Source organism: Budorcas taxicolor, chromosome 15 (assembly GCF_023091745.1).
Source record: "Budorcas taxicolor isolate Tak-1 chromosome 15, Takin1.1, whole genome shotgun sequence".
NCBI lineage: Eukaryota > Metazoa > Chordata > Mammalia > Artiodactyla > Bovidae > Budorcas > Budorcas taxicolor.
Window position 1 is genome coordinate 64,631,193 of NC_068924.1, and position 24,151 is coordinate 64,655,343.

Here is a 24,151-nt window from a genome sequence, read left to right on the forward strand (position 1 = left end):
ATCAGATCGGAGGGCTTCCTTGGAGCTGCCTGATGCTGTGATGGGAGCTGTAGGCATTCCTAAAGTGTTGGGAGGACACTGATGTTTTGAATAGGGGAGTGACGTGTCCAGTTTATAGAGAGACTCTGAGGTGAGATGTCAAAGCCCATGGGCAGCCTTTCTTCCCTGACTGCTGAGAAGGCGATGGGAGCAAGGCGGCCTGAGCCTCTGATTTGAGCGTCTGTTGGTGGGGCTCAGCTCTGACAGTTTTTGCTGTGGTGTCTGCTTACTGGCCACTTTCTATTTCCCACATCTCTTCTGTGTTTACTGGAATTCTTCTCCCTCCTTGATACATTTATTCAGTAGTTATGGGTTCAACAGATCTTCGGGTTACAGTCCAATACTATCGTTGTTGGTTTTGTTGCTCGAGTTGTTCTAAATTTGGCCATTGGGAGCTCCTGCAGGTTCACTCCTGTGACCTTTTGACATGTCTCCATTGTATTTTGAACACTTATTTACTTTCTGTCCAGGTTTATCTTGTCCCCCTGCACCGGCCCCAAAATGAACCACTTCTTCAAGGAGCCCTGGTTCTCTTTATCAGATAATGGGTATTTAGAAACCAAGATCTAGGTGCTGGCTTTGCTTATGGCTATAAGGGGTATACTACTTCTAGTCTTTCTTAGCAGATGGAGCTAGGAAATATATGTACGTACACTAACACACGCATGTATCTTTCTACCCGTCTACCTTTACAAGCTTTGAGTTCATAGTGATGCCTTCAGTTCCAGTCCAAAGCTTCAGGGTTTGTTTCAGTCTTCTCACTTTCTTTATTTGTAATATCCTCCTCTGACAGTAAGAAACCTTGGCCTTGTTATCTGTAATATACTTAGCTATTTGTTCAACGCTAGTACACACAAAAGGCTGTTGCAGAATTGCTGATTCATACCCCTGTGAGAAACAAATGTAACTAGAGTATTTGTGAACAATTCTTTTTTTCTTTAGCCTTATAGAATCCAGGCAAAATAATGTTTGCTTTAGCTAGTTCTTTTCTTCCCTTACCTCCTTCAGTCTGTTGCTTATTCATCTGTAATATAGTTTTGTTCATTTGTTGCTATTTATATTTCATTTTGACTCCTCCTCCCCCGGCACACATATCAATTTCAATTGTTTACTTTTTGAGCAGGTAAAATATTATCATGGTTCTAAGAGTCAGAGCTATACAAATAGACCCAGAGGAGTGCCGCCTTCTCATTCTGGCTACCTCATTCCATTTCCATTTCCTCATCCTTTCCAACCCTTTACCACCCACCCGCTGTAGGGATCCAGTCTCTTTAGTCTCTGGTTCATCCTTCCTATACTTCCTTTGCACAGATAAGCCAATACTTGAATGTTTTCTTAGATGCCCTTCTTTTGCTATACGGAGTAGATAAAGTACTATAGATACTATTTTGCACTTTGCTTTCTTCACTTAACAGTATATCCTGGAGATCACTTCATATCAATTTGTAGATATGAACTCCTTTAACTTCGATTATCAGAAAAAGAAATTTAACAACCCAAGGATTAATTTTAAAGTCCCGTAAGCCTAGTGATGATGCTGATGCTGATAATAAATAGCATAAGGCCTACCGTTAAACCAGCACCTACTCTATGGCATGCTCTGGGCTAAGCATTTTATATAGATTATTGCACTGAGTCCTTCCTAGAGCCCAGTGAGATTTACATACTGATGAGGAAACCGAGCTCAGTAATTTTTAGAAGTTTGCCCAAGTTATGAAGAGTAGAACCACAATTTGAACCCAGGACACTCTCCTAAGTTCGTGCTTTGTGAAGAGCACACTCTCACCATTCTAAAGTATTTTCAGGCTAAAACAAAGCCATGTGGGTTTTTAAAACCTAGACATATTTCAGGCCTTAAAACCCTGTTGATCGTGTATCAGCTGCTGCCAAAATTGGCCTGTTACTGATGGCAGGAACATGAAGGTAATTTACTGCTTGTTCATTCCAAAGAAATGGCCCTTCCTTCCTGAGGACCATAGGTCCTGCCTCTAGACAGGAGACAAGAGGGATGCTAGGTGGGGCCCGCTCCCCCGGATGCAGCAATACATCCCATCTCACCTTGTAATCGCAAGCCACAGCAGCCAGCCCCGTGAATGGGAAAGCGCATTGCCCCACAGGGCTGTTTGGTTAGCAGGACACTCCATCAAGCCTGAGTTACAGCAGTTTCTGTTAAAACTGTTTGTACAGCAGGAGTGGAAGAAGGATTTCTTTGGGCAGGAGTCTGGCTTCTGTTGTGAGAAGTGACAGCCTCTGGCAGAGGGGCAGTACAGCGGAGTTGGTTGAGAGCGTGGCTTCTGGGTTCTGAGTGCCAGGGGCCTCATAGTAGCATCAGATTTTCAAACCTTGTAACTCTGGGCAAGTCACTTCACCTCTTCAGAGTATTTCTGTGACATGATACGACCTATCTTAGGGGTTTCCATGACCACGTTCAGTTTCTATGATTTGCTAGAAGGAATCAGAGAACTCAGCACACAGTCATACTCACGGCTATGATTTATCACGGCAGGAGACAAAGTGAAGCCAACAGAGGGAACAGGTGAAGGAGTGAAGTCAGAGGACACCAAGCACAGGCTCTCAGAGACCCTTCCCAAGGCAGTCACACAGGAGGCACTGAACCCCTCCAGCAACAAGTGTAACATGGTATATGACATGTTTTTCCCCCAGGAAGCTCATTAGAGACTCAGTGCCCAGGGTTTTTACTGGGGTCTGGTCATGCAGGCCCCCTCTGCCAACATTTATCAAAATCCCAGACTCCCAGAAGAAAGGCAGGGGTTCAGCATAAATGCACTGTTTGCGTGAATGGTTTGCATGAACAGTGAGCCACCCTCAGGAGAAAATGATGCGAACCTTCCCGAAATGCAAGTTCCCAGATGCCAGCCAAGCGAGGGCCGATTTTGCAAGCAAACCTTTCTCAGGGTGGCAGCCTTGGGCCTCTTAGGTTAATAATTCTTTTCTGCTCACCAGCCTATAGGGTGGTTGCTGGGTGGATTAAATGAGATGATGTAAAGCACAGGGCACACTGGCTGGTTAGTAAACACTCAGCAAGTGTAGACGATTACTTTGAGAGCTCAGGGTATGAATTTTGAGTGGTTCTTTAGCACCTTAGAGCAAGCTCCGTCCATCATCCGTCTACTCACCTGTTCATTCCTTTGTTCGGCACATTTTGATTGTGCCTTACTGGCTCAGGGGCTGTGTCTGGGCTCCTTGGGACTTTGGTAGCAGTGGATCTCCCCCTTCCTGGAGGATGATGCATGGGGGTTTCCATTCTGGCTGGGTTTTGAAAGTGCGTGCTGGTGGTAAGAAACTCAGGATTTCAAGGTAGATGTGAAGGGACCCTGTTGCACCCTCCAAGTTAGCGGCTTGGGTGTGCGGTGCTCGGAAAACTTACCCTCCTGACGTCTCCTGTTTATCTTGTGTGTCCTCCTGCAGCCAAGGCTAAGTCGAAATGCGGCCCGACCTTCTTCCCATGCGCCAGCGGCGTCCACTGCATCATCGGCCGCTTCCGGTGTAACGGGTTTGAGGACTGTCCAGACGGCAGTGACGAAGAGAACTGCAGTAAGTGCTGGGGACCCTCCATCCTGGCCACTCTCAGCTTTGGGCTTCTTACACCACAGCCTAGGGCCTTTTCTGTTGTTACCTGGAATCAACTCGTTACCACTTCTTCCTTGTGTGTATGTACAGAGGCCCAGCTACCATTTACCAGGGTCTCTGCTACGTGCACTGGGCCAGGAGCACAGCTTGTGTTCAGTTCTGACGATTGCTCTGAGAACACAGGCATGTGATCTCCATCCACAGATAAGAATGTAAAGCACAGAGGGGTCAGTGGACTCATCCAGAGTCACAGAGCTAATCAGGAACAGAGCCAGTTCCAGGCCCATTCAGATCCTCATCTGACTGACTCTCCCTCTCATCACCCCATGTTTATGTGCTTGCTTTCCTTCTCACTTAGAATTCTTTAAAAAAAAAAAAGATGTGTATATATTAATAATATATGTACTATAAGAATCTCTTCTCTCTTTAGTTGTTAAGTCGTGTCCGACTTGTGTGACCCAATGGCCTGTAGCCCACCAGGCTCCTCTGTCCGTGGGATTCTCCAGGCAAGAATCCTGGAGTGGGTTGCCATTTCCTTCTCCACTGTAAGAATATTCTCTTGAAAGTTGCCATATGATCCAGCAGTCCCGCTCCTGGGCATATATCTGGAGAATATTCTAATTTGAAAAGATACGTGCACCTCAGTGTTCATAGCAGCGTTTTTTATAGTGGCCACAACATGGAAGCAGTTATGTGTCCATCCACAGATGAATGGATAAAGAAGATGTGGTATCTTATCCTACACAATGGGATATTACCCTGCAAGAGAAAAGAATGAGATAATGTCATCTATAGCAAATATGGGTGGACTCATAGTACCATATGAGTGATATCATATGAGAGATTATTATACTAAGTGAAATCAGTCAGAAAGACAAAGACAAATACCATACAGTTTCAGTTATACGTGGCATCTAAAATATGACACAAATGAATTTGTTTACAAAACAGACTCACAGACAGAAAATAGACATGGTTATTAAAGGGGAAAGAGGGTGGGGGAGGGGTAAATTAGGAGTGTGGGATTAGCAGATACAAACTACTCTCTATAAAATAGATAAATAACAAGATCTTACTGTATAGGAAAGGGAACTATATTCAATATTTTATAATAAACCATAATGGAAAAGAATATGAAAAAAATATGTGTGTATATATATATATATATATGTATGAATCACTTTGCTGTACACCAGAAACTAATACAACATTGTAAATCAACTATACCTCAATTTAGAAAAAGAATATGCTCTTGGAAAAGTATCCAAACAGTAGAAAGCTAAAGTTTTCTGTGACTTGTGACCACCCCTGGTTCTTTTTACCTGCCATCTAGGATTCCACAGCATCAGGAGACAGACACATACCTCCTCTTGTTCTGACTACCCCTCCTGGCTCTTGGCAGTCTTGATGTTGAAGCTCACCTCACTACTCCTTGGTCTGCATACATGCAGTCCCTCCCTTGTCAGATTCACACTCAGCAGCTTCAGTGACCGTCAAGTGTACCTTCCCCACCTTTCACTCAGCAGTTTGCTGTGTACCTGCTGCTGGTTCCTCTGGTCACTGCTCAGTTTATTCTCTTTCCTTTCCCCTGAAATATTTAGATAGTAGTTGGCTGTGGATGGATTCACGTGTTTACTTTCTGCACTTAAATATTTTAATAACCTTTATTGCTTCCAAATATTGCAAAAGTTACAGAATATACTGGGGTCCCTCACCCTCCTACTCTCCGCCCAGGTACTCCTTCCCAATACAGTCTCATTTCGTCAGCAAAAAAAGGTTGCAAAATATAGAAAAGTATAAAGAAGAAAGCAAAACTGCCTAGGAAAAAGCCCCATTAATATGTGGGCTATTTTGTGATAGTCATCCCCCACTCCATCTATGTTTCTATCTATCTATCTTCTCTAATATGCTTGATTGAGATGCCAACATCTACTGGATCATGGAAAAAGCAAGAGAGTACCAGAAAAACATCTATTTCTGCTTTATTGACTATGCCAAAGCCTTTGACTGTGTGGACCACAATAAACTGTGGAAAATTTTTTTAACTTTTGTTTTAAAAAAATTTAAAAACATGAGAAAATGATCACAATAAAGAGGACATCTCAATTAAGCATATTAGAGAAGATAGATAGATAGAAACATAGATGGAGTGGGGGATGACCAGACCACTTGACCTGCCTCTTGAGAAACCTGTATGCAGGTCAGGAAGCAACAGTTAGAACTGGACATGGAACAACAGACTGGTTCCAAAGTGGGAAAGGAGTACGTCAAGGCTGTATATTGTCACCCTGCTTATTTAACTTATATGCAAAGTACACCATGAGGAACGCTGGGCTGGAAGAAGCACAAGCTGGAATCAAGATTGCCGGGAGAAATACCAATAACCTCAGATATGCAGATGACACCACCCTTATGGCAGAAAGTGAAGAGGAACTAAAAAGCCTCTTGATGAAAATGAAAGAAGAGAGTGAAAAAGTTGGCTTAAAGCTCAACATTCAGAAAACTAAGATCATGGCATCTGGTCCCATCACTTCATGGCGGATAGATGGGGAAACGGTGTCAGACTTTATTTTGGGGGGCTCCAAAATCACCACAGATGGTGATTGTAGCCATGATATTAAAAGACACTTACTCCTTGGAAGAAAAGTTATGACCAACCTAGATAGCATATTGAAAAGCAGAGACATTATTTTGCCAACAAAGGTCCATCTAGTCAAGGCTATGGTTTTTCTAGTGGTCATGTATGGATGTGAGAGTTGGACTGTGAAGAAAGCTGAGCACCGAAGAATTGATGCTTTTGAACTGTGATGCTGGAGAAGACTCCTGAGAGTCCCTTGAACTGGAAGGAGATCCAACCAGTCCATCCTAAAGGAGATCAGTCCTGGGTGTTCATTGGAAGGACTGATGCTGAAGCTGAAACTCCAATACTTTGGCCACCTCATGCGAAGAGTTGACACATTGGAAAAGACCCTGATGCTTGGAGGGATTGGGGGCAGGAGGAGAAGGGGACGACAGAGGATGAGATGGCTGGATGGCATCACTGACTCGATGGACATGAGTTTGAGTGAACTCCAGGAGTTGGTGATGGACAGGGAGGCCTGGCGTGCTGCAATTCATGGGGTCACAAAGAGTCGGACACGACTGAGTGACTGAACTGAACAGAACTGATAAAGAGGAAAGCAAAACTGTCTAGGAAAAAGCCCTGTTAATATGTGGGCTATTTTGTGATAGTCATCCCCCACTCCATCTATGTTTCTGTCTATCTATCTTCTCTAATACGCTTAATTGAGACGTCCTTTTTATTGTGACCATTTTCTCATGTTATTAATTTTTTTAAAACAAAAGTTTTAATGACTTTAGTGATTGTTTTGATAAACTGATTTTCTCTTACCCTGTTGCTTCTATTTTAAGTCTTCAAAGAAGAGAGTGACTGTCTCCTGTGTTCTTTATATCTTTCCATGGAACAATCATTGCTGTGCCCTCCCAAGAGGGACACAGAGTTTATAACTCTCCCTTGTGCCTTCTGCTGCCTTATTTCATCTTCTGAGTCTCAAGTGGCAGAGCTGCTAGATTGTCGAATGGTAGGGAAGTGGCTGAAAGCCACCTTAGCCAGGAGGGCACCTGTCATTAACAGGGTCAGGGGCCTGGCTGAGCAAAATGACTTTGGAGCTGGGGTCTGGCCTCAGATTTGTGTTCTGCCCTGGGGAAGCACAAGTTAGGCATCTTACATAATCTGCTTGCACAGTGGCTTTCCTCTAAAATGGGGATACTGGCAGACTTTTTCCATGTTTGTTGCGAGGATTGCTGCTGCCGCCGCTAAGACGCTTCAGTCGTGTCCGACACTGTGCGACCCCATAGACAGCAGCCCACCAGGCTCCCCCATCTCTGGGATTCTCTAGGCAAGAATACTGGAGTGGGTTACCATTTCCTTCTCCAATGCATGAAAGTGAAAAGTCAAAGTGAAGTCGCTCAGTCGTGTCCGACTCTTAGCGACCCCATGGACTGCAGCCTACCAGGCTCCTCCGTCCATGGGATTTTCCAGGCAAGAGTACTGGAGTGGGGTGCCATTGCCTTCTCCAGTTGTGAGGATTAGATGAGATGATATCTGAAAATTGCTGAGTGTGGTGGCTAGCCAGAGTAATTGACTTTAAAAATGCAAAGTGGCTTAAAGCAAAACTGAGTGATTACGGGGAAGACCATGTCTATTAGGATTTTGCCTTTGGTTTTGAATGGCTAAAGACATAGTTCTTTTATACACGCATACCTCTGAGATACAGTGGGCTTGGTTCCAGACCACAGCAATAAAGCAAATGTTGCAATAAAGTGAGTCACATGAATTTTTTGGTTTCCCAGTGCATATAAAAGTTAGGACTACACTATGCCGTAGCCTCTTAAGTGCACATTTGCATTCTGTCTGGGAAGAAAAAGCAATATACCTACCTTAATTTAAAAACACAGAACAAAAAAGTGTTAATAGTAACAGCAAAGATCACCTATCACCGATCACCAATTACAAATATAATGAAGAAAAAGCTTAAGTTACCAAAATGTGACACAGAAACACAGAGTTGAGCAAATGCTGTTGCAAAGATGGTGGTTACAGACTTGCTCAGCGCAGGGTTACCACACATCTTCAGTTTGTTTAAAAAAAAAAAAAATGCAATATCTTCAAAGTGTAATAAAGTGAAGCTCAATAAAACAAGGTGTGCCCATGTTTTACTTAGTCCTTTTGTGAGTATCTGCCTGGTCTCAATTTCCTAGCATCCACAGAAATCTTATCATCTAAGGAGGAGGGGGGATTCTTTTTATATATTGTCATGTATACATACATTCTAGAGAGTAATCCATTGGCAATTAAAGCAGATGTGATGCCTTATAGTATGTACATTGTAAATGATTGCACCATCCTGTGTATTCTCTGCCATAATTAAAGACCCTGTATCATTTAAATGTTTGGATATTGGTCTTCAGTAGTCTAAATGAGTAAATTATATCCATTATCTGCCATTTGAGAAGAGCGGTTCTAGTTCACTACTTGGAAACTGGTAAATGATAGAATCAAGCCTTTATCCTCCCTTTTTGTACATGAATTGTGTTTCTGAGTAATTAAATAGCTGACTTAGGAAAGTTCTTTTTTTAATTGAAGAATATCAGCTAATAGAAGAACGAGAGAATTAGAGTATGTCTATTTTATAACCCTTAATATGAAAAATTGACAGGGAGTTTTATAATGGATTGGATCCGGCAGAAAAGTTCTGAAACCAGCAGTCAATCTTCTCACAGGCGGCTTTGACTCAATATTGCCCCATAGAGTGATAAGGAGTGTAGAAACCTTATCACACTATGGATATCTTTATATTATAGTTGTATAGATAGTACATCTGCGTACTTAAAAAAACCCAAAGACGATGTTCTAATTCTTGCTTTAACTTTTCTGATATATTTTAAAGAACTCCAGAGGAGAAGACTCGTCTATTATAGATATTTACCCAGATATTTACCATTTTGACTGCTCTTCCTTGATTCATGTTGTTCCAAGTGTTTTTCTCATATCATTTTCCTTCTGTCTGCAGAACTTCCTTTAGCAATTCTTTTAAAGCAGTACTGCTGGCAACAAATGCTCTTAGTGTTCCTTCATCTGCGAATGTCTTTATTTTACCTGCTTTCCTGAAGGATATTTTTTACTGCATAGAGAATTCTGGGGTGACAGTTCCTTCCTCTACAGCCCTTTTAAGATGTTGTGCCACTTCCTCTGGCTTCTCTCATTTCCCGTGAGAAAGTTGTAGTTATTTTAAATTGTTTTCCTCTAGAGAACAGACTGTTTTCCTCTGGCTGCTTTGAAGATCTTTTTGGTCTTTAGTTTTCAGCAGTTAGATGATAATGTATCTGGGTATGTGGATTTCTTTGAGTTTATCCTGGGAGGGTTCTCTCTGAATCTGTAGGATTTTGTCTGTTGCCGTACTTAGTACATTTTAAGCTATTCTTTCTCTCTCTTTAACTGAATTGTACTTGGTTTATAGCCCTCTTCCTTTTTTTTTAAATGAGATTCTGCTAACAATTTTAGGTCCCTGAAGCTCTGTTCATTTTTTAATCCATCTTGTTTCTTTTCATTGTCCAGATTGCATAGATTCTACTACTCTGCTCTTCGGCTGAAGTTCGTCAGTTTCCTTCTTTTCTGTCATCCCCAGTCTGCTTTAAAGCCCCTACAACAGGGTACTTTTAAAATTTCGGTCATTTTTATTGTCTTTTTTTAATTGAAATGTAGTTTATTTACAATGTTATGTTAATACCTGCTGTATAGCGAAGTGATTCAGTTATGCATATATATTAATACATTCATTTTTACAATATTTGTTTCTATCATGATTATCATAGGATACTGAAGATAGTTCCCTGTGCTATGCAAATAGGACGTTGTTGTTTATCCATATGCTGCATAATAGCGTACATCTGCTTATCCCAACCTCCCACTCCATCCTTCCCCCAACCCTCCCCCTTGGCAAACACAAGTCTGTTCTCTCTGCCTGTGAGTCTGTTTCTGTTTCACAGGTAGGTTCGTTGGTGGCCTGTTTGAAATTCCACATGCAAGAGATGCCTTGTGGTATCTTTCTGGTTCGCTTCACTTGGTGGGATAATTTCTGGGTCCGCCCATGCTGCTGCTGATGGTATTGTCCCGTTCTTTTATGGCTGAGTGATGCTCCACTGTGTGCGTGCACCACACCTCCTCCACCCTTTCCTCTGCTGGTGGACACTTAGGTGGTCTCCATGTCCTGGCCGTTGCAAATAGTGCTGCTGTGAACATAGGGTGCATGTGTATTTTTGAATCATAGTTTTCTGGACATGTGCCCAGGAGTGGGATTGATGGATCATATGGTCATTCTGGGCTTCCCTGGTGGCTCCATGGTACAGAATCTGTTTGCAGTGTGAGAGACCCAGGTTCGATCCCTCGGTCAGGAAGATCCCCTGGAGGAGAGCCTGGCAACCCACTCAAATTCTTGCCTGGAGAATTCCATGGCTAGAGGAGCCTGGAGGGCTACAGTCTCTGGGGTCAGAAGGAGTCGGACATGACTGAAAGACAGCACGCACGTGGTAATTCTATTTTTAGTTTTATGAGGAACCTCCATAGTGATTGTTGTTGTTCAGTCGCTAAGCTCACCAGGCTCCTCAGTCCTCCTCTATCTCCCAGACAGAGTTTGCTCAAATTCATGTCTACTGAGTCAGTGATGCCGGCTAACCATCTCATCCTCTGCCACCCTCTTCTCGTTTGGCCTTCAGTCTTTCCCAGCATCAGAGTCTTTCCAATGAGTCACTCTTTGCATCTGGTTGCCAAAGTATTAGAGCTTCATCATCAGTCTTTCCAGTGAATATTCAGGGTTGATTTCCTTTAGGATTGACTGGTTTGATCTCCTTGCAGTCTGAGGGACTCTTTAAGAGTCTTCTCCAGCACCACAGTTTGAAATAGTGGCAGTACCAACTTACATTTCATCATTGGTTACTGTATTTTTTCAGCTCTAAAATTTTCTTTTGGTTCCTCTTTATATCTTGTGTTTCTTTGCTGAGATTTTTTATTTTCTGTTTGTTTTGAGAGTGTTCATGATTACTTGTTAGAATATTTGGATAATAGCTGCTTTAATGTCTGTGTCACGAATTTCCAACATCTGCCTTATTTTGGTGTTAGTATCTGTTGATTATCTTTTCTCATGAGAGTTGAGATTTTCCTGTCTTTTCATATGCCAAGTAAAAAACTGGATTATATTCTGGCTATTTTCATCATGTATGACACTTTGGGTTTTGATTAAACCCCATGGAGAAGGCTTATGTTTTTGCTTTAGTGGACAAATGACCCTGTTGGGTCAGGCCACAAGTTCCTGGCAGCCCTCTGTGGGCTGTGGTTGCAGTTCTTCTCAGACTGTTTTTGCAGTGGCTGCTTGGACCTGTCCTGTGTCTGCACCTTCCAGTGGTCAGTCTGGGAGCTGGGCAGTGGTCTGTAGGTTTCTGTTATCACAGTCTGGTGTGCTCATTAGGACAAGATCCATGCATGTCCAGCTTGGGAATCCACTTCGGAATTCAGAAACAACTTTACGGAGTCGCTTTCCTAGGTTCTTTGCCCTCTGCGATCTCTCTGATATCTGCCCATTTCTTGGGAGTCTGAGAGGAGAGAAAGAACTAGACTTGGCACCGTTTCAGCGCTAGTTCAAATCTTGGTCTTCCTCCCCCAGATTGGTCTGCTCCAGTTTACTTCTCAGAATCTAAACGTCACCGCTCCACGTGTTCCGTGTGGGTTTTCTTTAGCCGCGTTCAGTGGCAGAGCCAGGGTGCCATGTGGCTGCTCTGCCTGACTTGGATGTGGGGACGCCCAGAAGACAGTCCTAGCATTCAAGAAAGAGACCCCCAAACACTGGCCTTCTGAGATGACCCTCCTGGAGGCCCACCCAGCACCGCTCTATGGTGTTTCTGCCCCAGGCATCCTACCTGAATCTGACGGAGGCGCTACCTGGCTCAGTCAGCTCAGGCTGCTAGAATGGAATACCGTACACTGAGTGGCGTACATCATAGAAACTTACTTCTCGGATCTGGAAGTCCAGGATCCGAGTACCAGCATGGTTGGGTTGGTGGGGTGGCCCCTCTTTCTGGTTGTAACCTCACATGGCTTTCTATGCACACGCGGAGAGAATTTTTGCTCCTCATCTAGTAAGGGTGCTTATTCCGTCATGAGAACATCACCCTTTGACCTCAGCTAACCCTCAGCACCTCCCAAAGACGCCACCTCCTAATTCCATCTATTTAGGTGTTAGGGTTTCCACATATGAATTTAGGGGGAACATGAACATGCAATTCTTTCTCTTTATTTAAAAAAATTTTTTTTCGCATGTGAGGTGCTAGTTTCCTGACCAGGGATTGAACCTGTGCCCTTGCACTGGAAGCAAGAGTCTTAACCACTGACCACCAGGGAAGTCCCCAAACTTGCAGTTCTTAACACTGACCACTAGTTTACAAAAATTCAGGGACAGGAACACGTACATTAGTGGCCCCATGGGTAGACAAATCGCCAGATCCGGAATGTGGGACATTCTCCATCACTCAATTACATCCACAAATAAATTCTAAGAAAAAAATAATACAGGAAGGGAGAACCTACAGATTCAAAGAGACTAAGAGACAAACCAACCAAATGTAACATATGGATCTTGTTTCAACTCTGATTCAAACAAAAACCACTGTTTTAAAAAACTGGAGATAGTTGGGAAATCTTGAATTGTGGTTGTGTATGTAGTGATATTAAGGAGTTATTGTTAATTCTTTTAGTTTGAGGGTGACATTCTTACTTTTTAAAATAGTCTTTATTGTTGATAAATAGAGTATATGAAAGTAAAATTACATGGTATCTAGGATATGTTTCAAGCCTTTCCTCTGGGAGGGGGTGGGGGAGGTAGTAATGGGCGAGGGAGGACTGAAACAGAATTGTCAGCATATTGGTACTTTTTTTTTTTTTCATTTTAATTATGGGTTTATTGCTTAGACACTGGAAAAAAATTTTCTTCTCTCTTTTTTTAAATTGAAGTATAGTTGATTTACATTGTTGTGTTAATTACTGCTGTATAGCAGAAGTGATTCATTATACATATATATACATTTTTTAAAATATTCTTTTTCCTTATGGTTTGTTGTATAATACTGAATATAGTTCTCTCTGCTATGCAGTAATACCTTCCTGCTTATTCATTCCATACATGAAAGTCCACATCTGCTAACCCCAATCTCCTGCTGCATCTCTCCTCCAACTTCCTGCCCTCCCCCCGACGCCGGGAACCATCAGTCTGATTTCTTTGTCCCTGATTGTGTTTCTGTTTCTTAGATGGGTTCATTTGCGTCATATTCTAGATTCCACCTGTAAGAGGTATCAGATGACATTTACCTTTCTCCTTTTGACCTTCTTTGCCTTTGTCTGATGGTCTCTAGTTGCGTCCCTGTTGCTGCAGATGGCATTTTTCATTCTTTTTATGGCTGAGTAGTATTCCATTGTATATGCGCACCACACCTTCTTTACCCGTTCCTCTGTCAGTGGGCGTTAATGTTGTCTCCGTGTCTTGACTCTTGTGAATAGTGCCGCTGTGAACATAGGGTGCATGTATCTTTTGGCGTTATAGTTTTATCTGGATGTCTGCCTAAGAGTAAGACTGTTGAATCATATGGTAGTTCTGTTTTTAGTTTTCTGAGCAATTTCCTCAGTCTTCCGCAGGGACTGTACCAACTTACATTCCCGCCAACAGTGTAGGAGGGTTCCCTTTTCCCCACACCCTCTCCAGCATTTGTTATTCGTAGACTTTTTATTGATGTCCATTCTGACTGGTGCGAGGTGGTACCTCACTGTAGTTTTGATTTGCATTTATCTAATCGTTAGTGATGTTGAGCATGTTTTCAGTGCCTATTGGCCACCCATTTGTCTTCTTTGGAGAAATGTTAATATATATAGGCCTTCTGCCCATTTTTGGATCATACTGCTGCTGCTGCTGCTGCTAAGTCGCTTCAGTCGTGTCCGGACTCTGTGAGACCCCTTAGGTGGCAGCCCACCAGGCTCCCCTATCCCTGGGATTCTCCAGGCAAGAACACTGAAGTGGGTCCTTCTCCAATGCATGAAAATGAAAAGTGAAAGTGAAGTTGCTCAGTTGTGTCTGACCCCCAGCAACCCCATGGACTGCACCCTTCCAGGCTCCTCCATCCATGGGATTTTCCACACAAGAGTACTGGAGTGGGGTGCCATTGCCTTCTCCTTGGATCATACTAGTAATTATTAAAGCCAGGTGTTGGAAATACAGGGCTTCCCTGTACATTCTCTATTTTCATATGTAACTGGGATTTTCCAAAAATGGTATAAAGAAATAAAGGATGAAGGAGTGGTTTTGTTGGGTGGTGTCTTAACTTCAGCAAATAATTGAACAGTCATATTTTTAAAGAATTTTATTACTATGAAGTGTTTTTCCACCATTTGCATTCATTTGGCAGAAGTGAGGATAAGCAAGGACCAGTATCCCTTCTAGAGGATCACAGTGCTGAGAATTTGCCCTTTCCCTGCCTTCCTTCTTCCTTTTCACTGTGTTTGGCCTCTCCCTCCTGCCTCGTTCTCAGACATCCTTGGCAGGAAGTGAAGCCCTGGATCGGCTGGCAGCACAGCTCTCCCCAGTCCCTTGTTGGTGAGCTCGAGGACTCCCGCCAGGAACTGAGATGGCAGACCAGTCTGGATGACCACAGTGGAAAATTCACTCAAGCAGAATCTTCTGCTGCTGTGTTCAGCATAGTTGTGCTCAGAAAACCCACTGTGCTTCTTCCACTGCTGATGCATTCTTTACTGTCCCCCTGAACAGCTGAATCGCCCAGCCAGTATATCTGTTTTTTATTCATGTAGCCCCTCAGTGCTTGTGTATTTTTGTAGTTTTATTCATGTCAACCCGGATGAGATTCTGCATTTCCTCTTCACTCCTGAGCAGATCCATGGATGAAGCCTCAAGGAGATGTGCCTGCATCAATCAGAGGGGCTGGGTGAGCTGAGGAACAGAAGGGTATTTCCACCGTGTGCTCGGAAGCTCCAGCAGCAGGTTCCTTTAAAGGCTGCTGTGTGACCTGCTTCCTTGGGGAGTTGTTGCTGGTCTGCCGAGGCTGGGCTTGTCTTTCCCTTGCCTGTTGGCACACCATCTTGGGCCTTCTTCAGACAAATGCCATCGAATCAGACGCCTGCCCTGAATACCTTGTGAAGATACCTTCTCCCCTCCCCAGCCTCCTGCTCCGTCTCCTTCCCCTGCTTCACTCTTCTCCTCTGCACTTACCACCACTTTCCATTTATTTTCTGCCTTTGCTACTACACCATAATGGCCAGTGGGTGATTGTTGGTGATTCACAGCTGTACTCCTAGTGCCAGCTGTATGGCCTGGTTCAGTCTCCACATGTGGTAAATGTACGTGAATAAATTACGCTTTTCATGCTTTATCTTCAGTACCCACTGACCTGCCCGTCACCCCAGTAGAGTGTAAGCTCTTTAAGAACAGGCTGGGTTTTCTTTCATCCTTAGTGCCTGTTAGAGTGCTTAATTTATAGGAAATAGTGAGTAAATGTCTGTGGAATGAATGGATCGGGCAACTAATCAAACACAGGGTTAAAGAAAAAGACAGGCCGTCAGGATATATTCTTAACGTGGGCATGTCTTGGTCCTCTTCTCCGGTTGCAGATACTCACCCAGAGGGCACATTTAGATTGCACATTGTGGGTTCACCCCAGTTGCCACCTTCTTTCAGATTCATTCTCTTTCCAAGATTTCTGTGCCAGACACCATGCACGATGCGGCGAGGGATGTAGAAATGGCTTTGCTGAGATGATGCTCATGCCAGGGAGACCAAAATCATCTTACCCAAGTAATTACAGTATGGGTGGACAGCTGGGAGTCCTGTGAGAATCACTGATCAGAGGAGAGGTTATTTCCCTCTAGGCTTACCAGAGAGGGTTATTGAAAGAGGTGGATCCAGGAGGATGGGTACCATTTAAAAGTTGGTAGTATAGTTCCATAAAGTCTTTTAGGCTGAAGGCCCAGGCAGAGGCAGGGAGGTATGCAGACCATGCAGGGCATAAGATGCCACTTGGCTGACGATGACTGAGCACCTATGTATATGGTACATTTTTATATGCTCTACCTGTTTGATCTCATTTTAGATTGGTAATACTATGACTCTCTTTTGGTAGAGAAGGAAATGGGATCCAGAAAGGTTAAATAACTTGTCTAAAGTCACATAGTAAATGGCAAAATTGTGACATCAACCCAGGTGGTTATAAATCCAGGGTCTGAACTCTTAACCACTGTACTAATGTGAATCCTCAATAATAATTACTATTATAAGCATTTATTGAGCTTCTGCTATGGGCCACATGTGATTCTCAGTTATCTCATTTGATTTTCACAAAATCTTAAGACACAGATTCCTGTTTCTACTATGCACACATGCTAAGTTGCTTCAGTCGTGTCTGACCCTTTGCGACCCCATGGACTGTAGCCCACCAGGCTGCTCTGTCCATGGAGAGTCTCCAGGCAAGAATACTGGAGTGGGTTGCGATTCCCTTCTCCAGGGAATCTTCCAGACTCAGGGATCAAACTCGCATCTCTTAGACCTCCTGCACTGGCAGGTTCTTTACCCACTGAAACACCTGGTAAGCCCACATGATGAAGTTGAGGCTGAAAGAAGTTAAAGAATTTCCCTAATGTCATGTAGCTCGTGAGTGGTAGAGCTGAAATTTGAACCCAGGTGGATTTCATTCCCTCACTATTAATCATTACAGAAAAATGTATGCTTGGAAGCGTAGGCTGCAGCAGGTCATGAAATGTTAACAGTCTGGTTAATAACTTCTAGGGATGTGATGTACAACATGATAAATATAATAACACTGCGGTATGTTATTATGTATGAAAGCTGTTAAGGGAGTAAATCCTGAAAGTTCTCCTCACAAGAAAAAAATTTTTATTTCTTTAATTTTGTATTTATTTGAGATGATAGATGTTCACTAACCTTAGTGTGATCATCATTTCATGATGTATGTAAATCAAATCATTATGCTGTATGATTAAACTTATACAGTATGTCAGTCATATCTCAATAAAACTAGAAGGAAAAAAAGTTAACCATCTAAGATTGTATTTTATTCCCGGTGAGGAGCAGTTGGTTCTGAGCTGAGTGCAGAGTGAGGAAGGGAAAAGGTCAAGCATGGCTGGAGTCTGGGGAGCTGGGACATGGTGGTCCCTTTTTACAATTTTTATTTTTAATTGGAGGATAATTGCTTTACAATGTTGCGTTGATTTCTGCCATACATCAGCGTGAGTCAGCCACAGGTACACATACGTCCCCCCCTTCTTGAACTTCCCTGCCACCTCCCACCCCATCCCACCCATCTAGGTTGTCACAGAGCCCTGGTTTGAGCTCCCTGCATCACACAGCAAATTTCCACTGGCCATCTATTTTGCATATGGTAACATACATGTTTCAGTGCTATTCTCTCAATCCGTTCCACCCTTGGTGGTCCCTTTAAGACAAGTGGACCCAAGGAGCAAGGGAGCAGTTGGGGAGAGAGGTAAGGATGTCAGTGTCAGCCATGCAGAGTTTGAGGTGAAGGGGACAGTCAGGCAGAGGTGTCCACAAAGTGTCAGGAGAAAGAGGATTGTCCTTGGAGGGAAGATCTGGGGAGCCATCCACAGAAGAGTGGTGACCGAAGCAGTGAAATTGAAATTGGAGGGAGGCAGGCTGGGCGTGGGACAGGAGCTGGCCGGCTCAGGAAGCCTCTGCAAGGAGGAGGTAAACAGCGATTAGCAATGACTTAGGCTCTGCCGCTGCCGTTATGCTGCCTCTAGAGGGCTTCTGAAAATTCACATCCTCCAGGTCCTTGCATGCTCAGTCGCTGGAGTTGCGTCCAGCTCTTTGTGACCCTATGGACCATAGTCCACCAGGATCCTCTGACCACGGCACTCTCCAGGCAAGAATACTGGAGACGGTTGCCATTGCCTCCTCCAGGGGATTTCCCCACCCAGGGATCTAACCCGTGTCTCCCGCATCTCCTTTATTGTGGATTGATTCCAGGTCCTTAGAGGCTGGGGAAAAGGCAGATGAGATTGAGGAACCTTTGCCTCCTCTTGCTGGCCAGAGTGACAGCCTTTGCCTTCCTGCAGACTCAAAAGAGGGCTCCCTTGGAATGCCGCTGCACGTGGCCCTGCTGTGTCTCGGGGGGACGAGGGGCTGCTCTGAAAGGCAGCACGAACTTGCCTCTGGCTGCAGACAAGCCGCCTCTTCTTTGAAGGTCAGGGCTGCCAGCATCTTGCAGGCCACAAAGGAAGCAGTGCTTGTTAATGGGTCGGATTATTGGCAGAGCGGCTTAGGGCCGGACATCCTCCGTCCTGGAACAGAGAAAGTCCCCTAGTTGCCTGGTTCCCAGGGAAACGGGGGCTGGGAAGACAAGATCCCCACGGAGACAGGGAGGTTGGGATGCTTGGCGAGGCAGTGAGTGATCACCACCACCTCCCTGGACTGTGGAGCAGATCGGGGCTGTGGGGGCTGTGGGGGCTGGGGACGAGGAGGTTTTCATTGATGTGTTTTGTCCAGAACCCTTTGAGGTGGGAAAGAGGCCGACTTCACAGACTTTAAATGGATTAAAGGCAATATTTCCTACATCCTGCTGGAGATAGATGGCTTCATTTCCTGTCTTGGAGCCGCTCAGTTGCTTTTGGATGACTTGCAGTGAGCCCTGGGTCTTTTCCTTCAGATGTGGTTGGAGTAATTGCCGCCAGTTTAATTAAACACTGAGTTTAACCTTAACTCACCCCTCCCTCCCTCTGGCGGGGAGAGACAACTTCTCTTTCCTGAGTCTTGTGGGCTGGGAAACATTCTTAGATCCCTGTGTTTGTTGTGGTAAGAAGAGCTGGGGACCTTTGGAGTCACCATTGAGTTTTTGAAGTTAACTCTGTAGACAGTTTTCTCCATCCCCATTGAAATAAATGCTGGAAAGAGCAGTGTACCTCTTGCTAGTTAAGCGAGTAGAATAATACATTTTTTCAGTGACTGGGAAACCTTAACAAGGACAAAGGGAACATACATGTGGAGCACATTAAATTTTGCTAGAAGATACAGACATAGCATCCCGAAGTAGGAAGCGTTTCCTGGTTAGTGTATGGGCTGTCCAGCAGTTATGTTTCCGAGTTCTGGGTGAGTGGCCTGTGGCATCGCAGGAACCCCTGAGACTTGACCACTTTCCACCCCCCTGCCCAGAGCCTATACAGTTGGTCCATTGTACACACACCCTGAAATCTGCCTCAAGCCTGGTAAAAGCTGCAGAGGCCCTGGGAGAAATAGAGTGAAACCTGAGTTGTCTGGGGTCTTTGCAGAGATTTTATTCTGGGTAAGTGAGTCTTTGACGGGGTTTTGTCTCAGATGTGTGTAGCTTGGCCTCATTGGTGTCTCTCTCTGGTGACAGCACAGGAGTGTTCTTGGGAGCTCTGTTGTTTAGACTGGGCTTTCCAGGTGGCACTAGTGGTGAAGAGCATGCCTGCCTGTTCAGGAGACATAAGAGACACGGGTTCAATCCCTGGGTGGGAAGGATCTCCTAGAGGAGGGCCTAGCAACCCACTCCAGTATTCTTGCCTGGAGAGTCCCATGGACAGAGGAGCCTAGTGGGCTACAGTCCATAGGGTCGCAGAGTCAGACACGACCGATGCGACTTAGCACGCACATTGTTCAGACTGGGCTATAATACAGGGTTGCCTTTGGCTCCATTTAGAACTTCTTGGTCTCTTTTGAAACTATCTTGGGCTCTTCTGCTTTTGGAATTCCCAACGTGGCTTTTTATAGCTTTGGGGGCCCCTCCCCTGGTTGTCAGCTTTTACTTCTTGCTGGCGCTTTGTCTGCAGGTTGGCAGAGCATCTTGTCTCCCTTCTGGTTTGCTGTGTCCTTGGGAACTGAAACACAAACCTCGTTGGAATTTATATAAACAGAGAATCAATAGACCTGGGGGAGGGGAGGGCTTGAGGGTCCTTCCTGAGGATGCTGCCAGCACCTGAAGGGCACCGACATCCTGAAGTGTGTTTTGATGGTTTGGAGGCCTTTTTCTGGCTTGCTGCTGGGTTTAGGGAGTATTCTTCTGGCATCCTTTGCCTCTCTTTCTCTGCCCTGCCTTGGAGGTGAGACGTAGTGTTTTATGAGGAGCTATCGATAAGGAGGAATCCCCGGTGTGGCTGTTGACCTGTATCTACCTGTGTCCTCTGAGCAAATGGGCTACAGAATTCTGAAGACAGGGATCTGTAGACCAGAGATAACTGTGGGGAAAGAGTAAAGGAAAGTGAGTGATCACTGAAACATTTCTGCCAAAGTAGACTCTTTAAAACTTTAAATAGACTCTTTCAAACATATTGAAAAAGAAAAGTTAAATGAACACCTGTGTTCTGCACACCCTATTTTAAAAATCATATTAACTGTGTGTGCGTGTTAGTCATTCAGTCGTGTCTGACTCTTTGTGACCCTGTGGACTGTAGCCCACCAGACTCCTCTGTTCATGGGATTCTCCAGGCAAGAATACTGGAGTGGGCTGCCATTCCCTTCTCCAGGGGATCTTCCCAACCCAGATCTCCTGCATTGCAGGCACACTTTTAACCATCTGAGCCACCGGGGGAGTCCCACATATTACCTATAGTTATGGCTGTATTTGGAGAAGGGCATGGCAACCCTCTCCAGTATACTTTCCTCGAGAATTCCGTGCACAGAGGAGTCTGGCGGGCTGCAGTCCATGGGGTCACAAAGAGTCAGACATGACTGAGCCACTAACACACACATGGCTGTATTATTATAATTAATAGTACTGTATTACAATACATTCTAATGTTGTAACTGTGTTAACTATGGTTAATAGTACCACGCTATATATTTGAAAATTACTAAGAGAGTAGATCCTTGAAGTTCTCATCACAAAAAGGATTTTATAACAATGTGTCGTGACGGATGTTAACTAGACTTATTGCAATGTATACCAATATCAAATCATTGCATTTTACACCCCAGACTAATATAATGTTGTATGTCAGTTATTTCTCAATGGAAAAAAAAAAACATATTGCTATATTCCTTATTTGCTTCAGGTTTTTAAAATAATAAAATCTTACCAAATATCATTACCAGTCTTCAGTACACCCTTCTCTGATCCTGGCCTCCCCTTCTCTCCAGAGGCGTCCACTGACCTTACAATGCAAGTATGTATTTTCATAACTTGAATAATAAAGAGCATTCTTTTGCATAGGTAATTTCATCTGAGTGGTACAACCCTATGCATATTTTTATATAACTTGCCAGTATCTTTTGTAACTTTTTCCCCATGATTATATTTGTGAGATTGATCCATCTTGATTCTGGTCCTTTCTTATTTTATATTTTTTTAAATTGAAGTATAGTTGATTTACAGTGTTATGTTCATTTCTGCTATACACCAAACTGTTATACACATATATATTATTTTTATCTTTTCTGTTATAGTTTATCCAAGGATATCGAATATAGTTCCCTGTGCTGTACAATAGGACTTGTTTATTGGTTCATTCATTTCTCACTGCTGTTCAGCAGGTGTTGGCCCCAAATTGTCCTATGCCCTGTTCAGAAAGTTACTTAACTTTAAATGCATGTATTACCCATAAATCAAGTTTTATTGGAACACAGCCCTGATCTTCATTTATGAGTTTTCTATGGCCACTTTGTACCACTGTGGCAAAGTTGAGTAGTTAAGGAAGAGGCCAAAACCCAAAGGTTACTAAAGGCTAGAATATTTACCATCTGGTCCTGTACAGAAAAAGTTAGCCATCTCCTGCTGTAAAATTTTGTTATAACAATGTAGCACATGGTGTTAATCCTCCTGTGGGTGAATATTTGGGTCATTGCTAATATTTTTATTTTACAAACAGTGTTTCAGTGAACATTTGTGTAGCTGGAAGTGAAATGACTGGGCCATGGGGCATATGCCCCTTAAGAATCACCTGGTATCACTAAATTGGTCTCCGAGGTGGATCTACAAATTTACGCTTCCACGAGCAGTCTCTAAGACTTCCTCTCCCTCCCCAGCCTGACCAACAACCTGGAATTTTAAGACCTGAAGTTTGGCAAGTCTGCTGCGGTTCAAGCGGTGCTTTCGTTTCTGGCTGCTGTCAACAATTTTTCAAGTTGTTATTGAGTGTTTGCCATTGCTCTGATGGGAATTGCCCGGTCGTGTCCTTTGCCCATTTTCCTATTAAGTTGTTTGTCTCTTTTCTTTTGAATTGTGAGAGTTCTTTCTATAGTCTGATTCCGGTTCTTTTGGTTATATGCATTGGAAACAAATATATGTATTAATTCTATGCACTGAGACTGGTTTTTGGTCCTGGTGGATTCTTTAGCAGCAGAGTTGTGTGTTAAGGTGTAGACAGTCTTCATTCATTTGGAGGTATGTGTGCTCTGAACAGGGCTTCCCAGGTGGCGCTAGTGGGAAAGAACCCGGCTGCCAGTGCAGGAGACATAAGAGATATGGGTTTAGTCCCTGGGTTGGGAAGATCCCCTGGAGGAGGACATGGTAACCCACTGCAGTATTCTTGTCTGGAGAATCCCATGGACAGGGGAGCCTGGCAGCCTACAGTCCATAGGGTCACACAGAGTCAGACACGACTGAAGCAACTTGGCACACATGCACGTGATCTGGATATACTCACACTTACACATATGCACGCATATATGTGGTACATGTATATGCACGTGCTCACCTGTGACTTCTTTTCTTTGGAAAAGTTTATGAGGTTGAAAGGGTCCAAGGCTGAAGAAGGGTCAGTAGACGCCAGCAATGTCTTTAAGATTGGTTCAGCACAGCCCTCCTACTGAGGGGTAGGGGGATTCAGGTAAGTTTGCAGCAGCCCCTTCTTGGAAGTCTTTCCTTTCTAGGTGGGATTTTCCACTTTTCCGAGGCTGTCCATTAGAGTGAGCTGATTGTTGTCGATGCTTTGGCTGCACAGATATGACCCAGAGGGTCCCAGGGAAGCCAGAGGCCACCATGGTGGGATGCTGAAGGGTTTGGAGGGCTGCCTTGGACAGAAACCAAATGTGACTTGTGGTTTGGGGTTTCCCCTTTCTGGTTTTGGCTGAAGTCAGACTTTGGTTTCAGCATGATCAAGTGGAACCATTCTCTGACCCACAGCGATTTAAATAATTAAAACTTCATTTCCAGGCCAGATGCCTATTGCTTGCCTTCACACTGGTCCCTCATCTTCAAAACTAAGAGCGCTGACTTCCCCATCCCTCTGCTTCCTCTGACCTTTCACATTAAACTTTCTGAGTTGACAAATTAAAAAATAAAAACCTCCACAGCCCTTTGGGTTTGCAGGGCCCTGTGAAGTTTGCGGTCTGCAGCTGTGATTGCAGGGCATCTTGACAATCGCTCTGTGAAGCAGATGGGAAAGATAAATGCCGGCGAGGACCACCCAGAGATGCTGGCGCTGACTTGTTCCTAAGCCCATAACCGTCTTCAGCGCTGGGTCTGTCATGCTGCTCTGGTACCATGTATAATGCAGGTGCTGGCTCAATTCATAACCCAAGGTCCCAGGAGGGCCCCTCTTCATCATCACCAATGTCGCTCCTTTGGGAGGGCCCACACACTGGAGGACCAAGGCAGACATAACTTGGGGAGCACGTCCAACATTTCCTGCGCCCCTATGTGTCAGACTCGGCACTGCACATTTTCTCACATGCCATCTCATTTGAGCGTTCACTGATGCTCAAATGAAGGCTGTAAGTAGCAGGGCCAGCTTCATGGACCTGTGACCAGCACAGGATTCATGCTTAGCTCTGAAGCATGCCAGATGTGGTTTTATGCCCAGCACTTATCTTTTTGAATTTTTAAATAATTTCTGAAAGATGACCTCACATTGTCAGTTCGCAGTGGGCCCTCAAATTATGGAGCCTGTACTGTACACGGAAAAAGGAGTCGAGGCTCAGAGAAG

General features: G+C 44.1%; 1 protein-coding gene across 1 annotated transcript in view; it reads left to right on the plus strand.

Moving 5' to 3' along the window:
• Window positions 1-24,151, plus strand: part of LDLRAD3 (low density lipoprotein receptor class A domain containing 3) — a 220,354-nt gene that overhangs the window by 72,661 nt on the left and 123,542 nt on the right. The window contains exon 3 of the mRNA XM_052653183.1: window positions 3,469-3,594. Coding sequence (XP_052509143.1) covers window positions 3,469-3,594 — 126 coding nt within the window. The remainder of the gene's footprint in view (window positions 1-3,468; window positions 3,595-24,151) is intronic.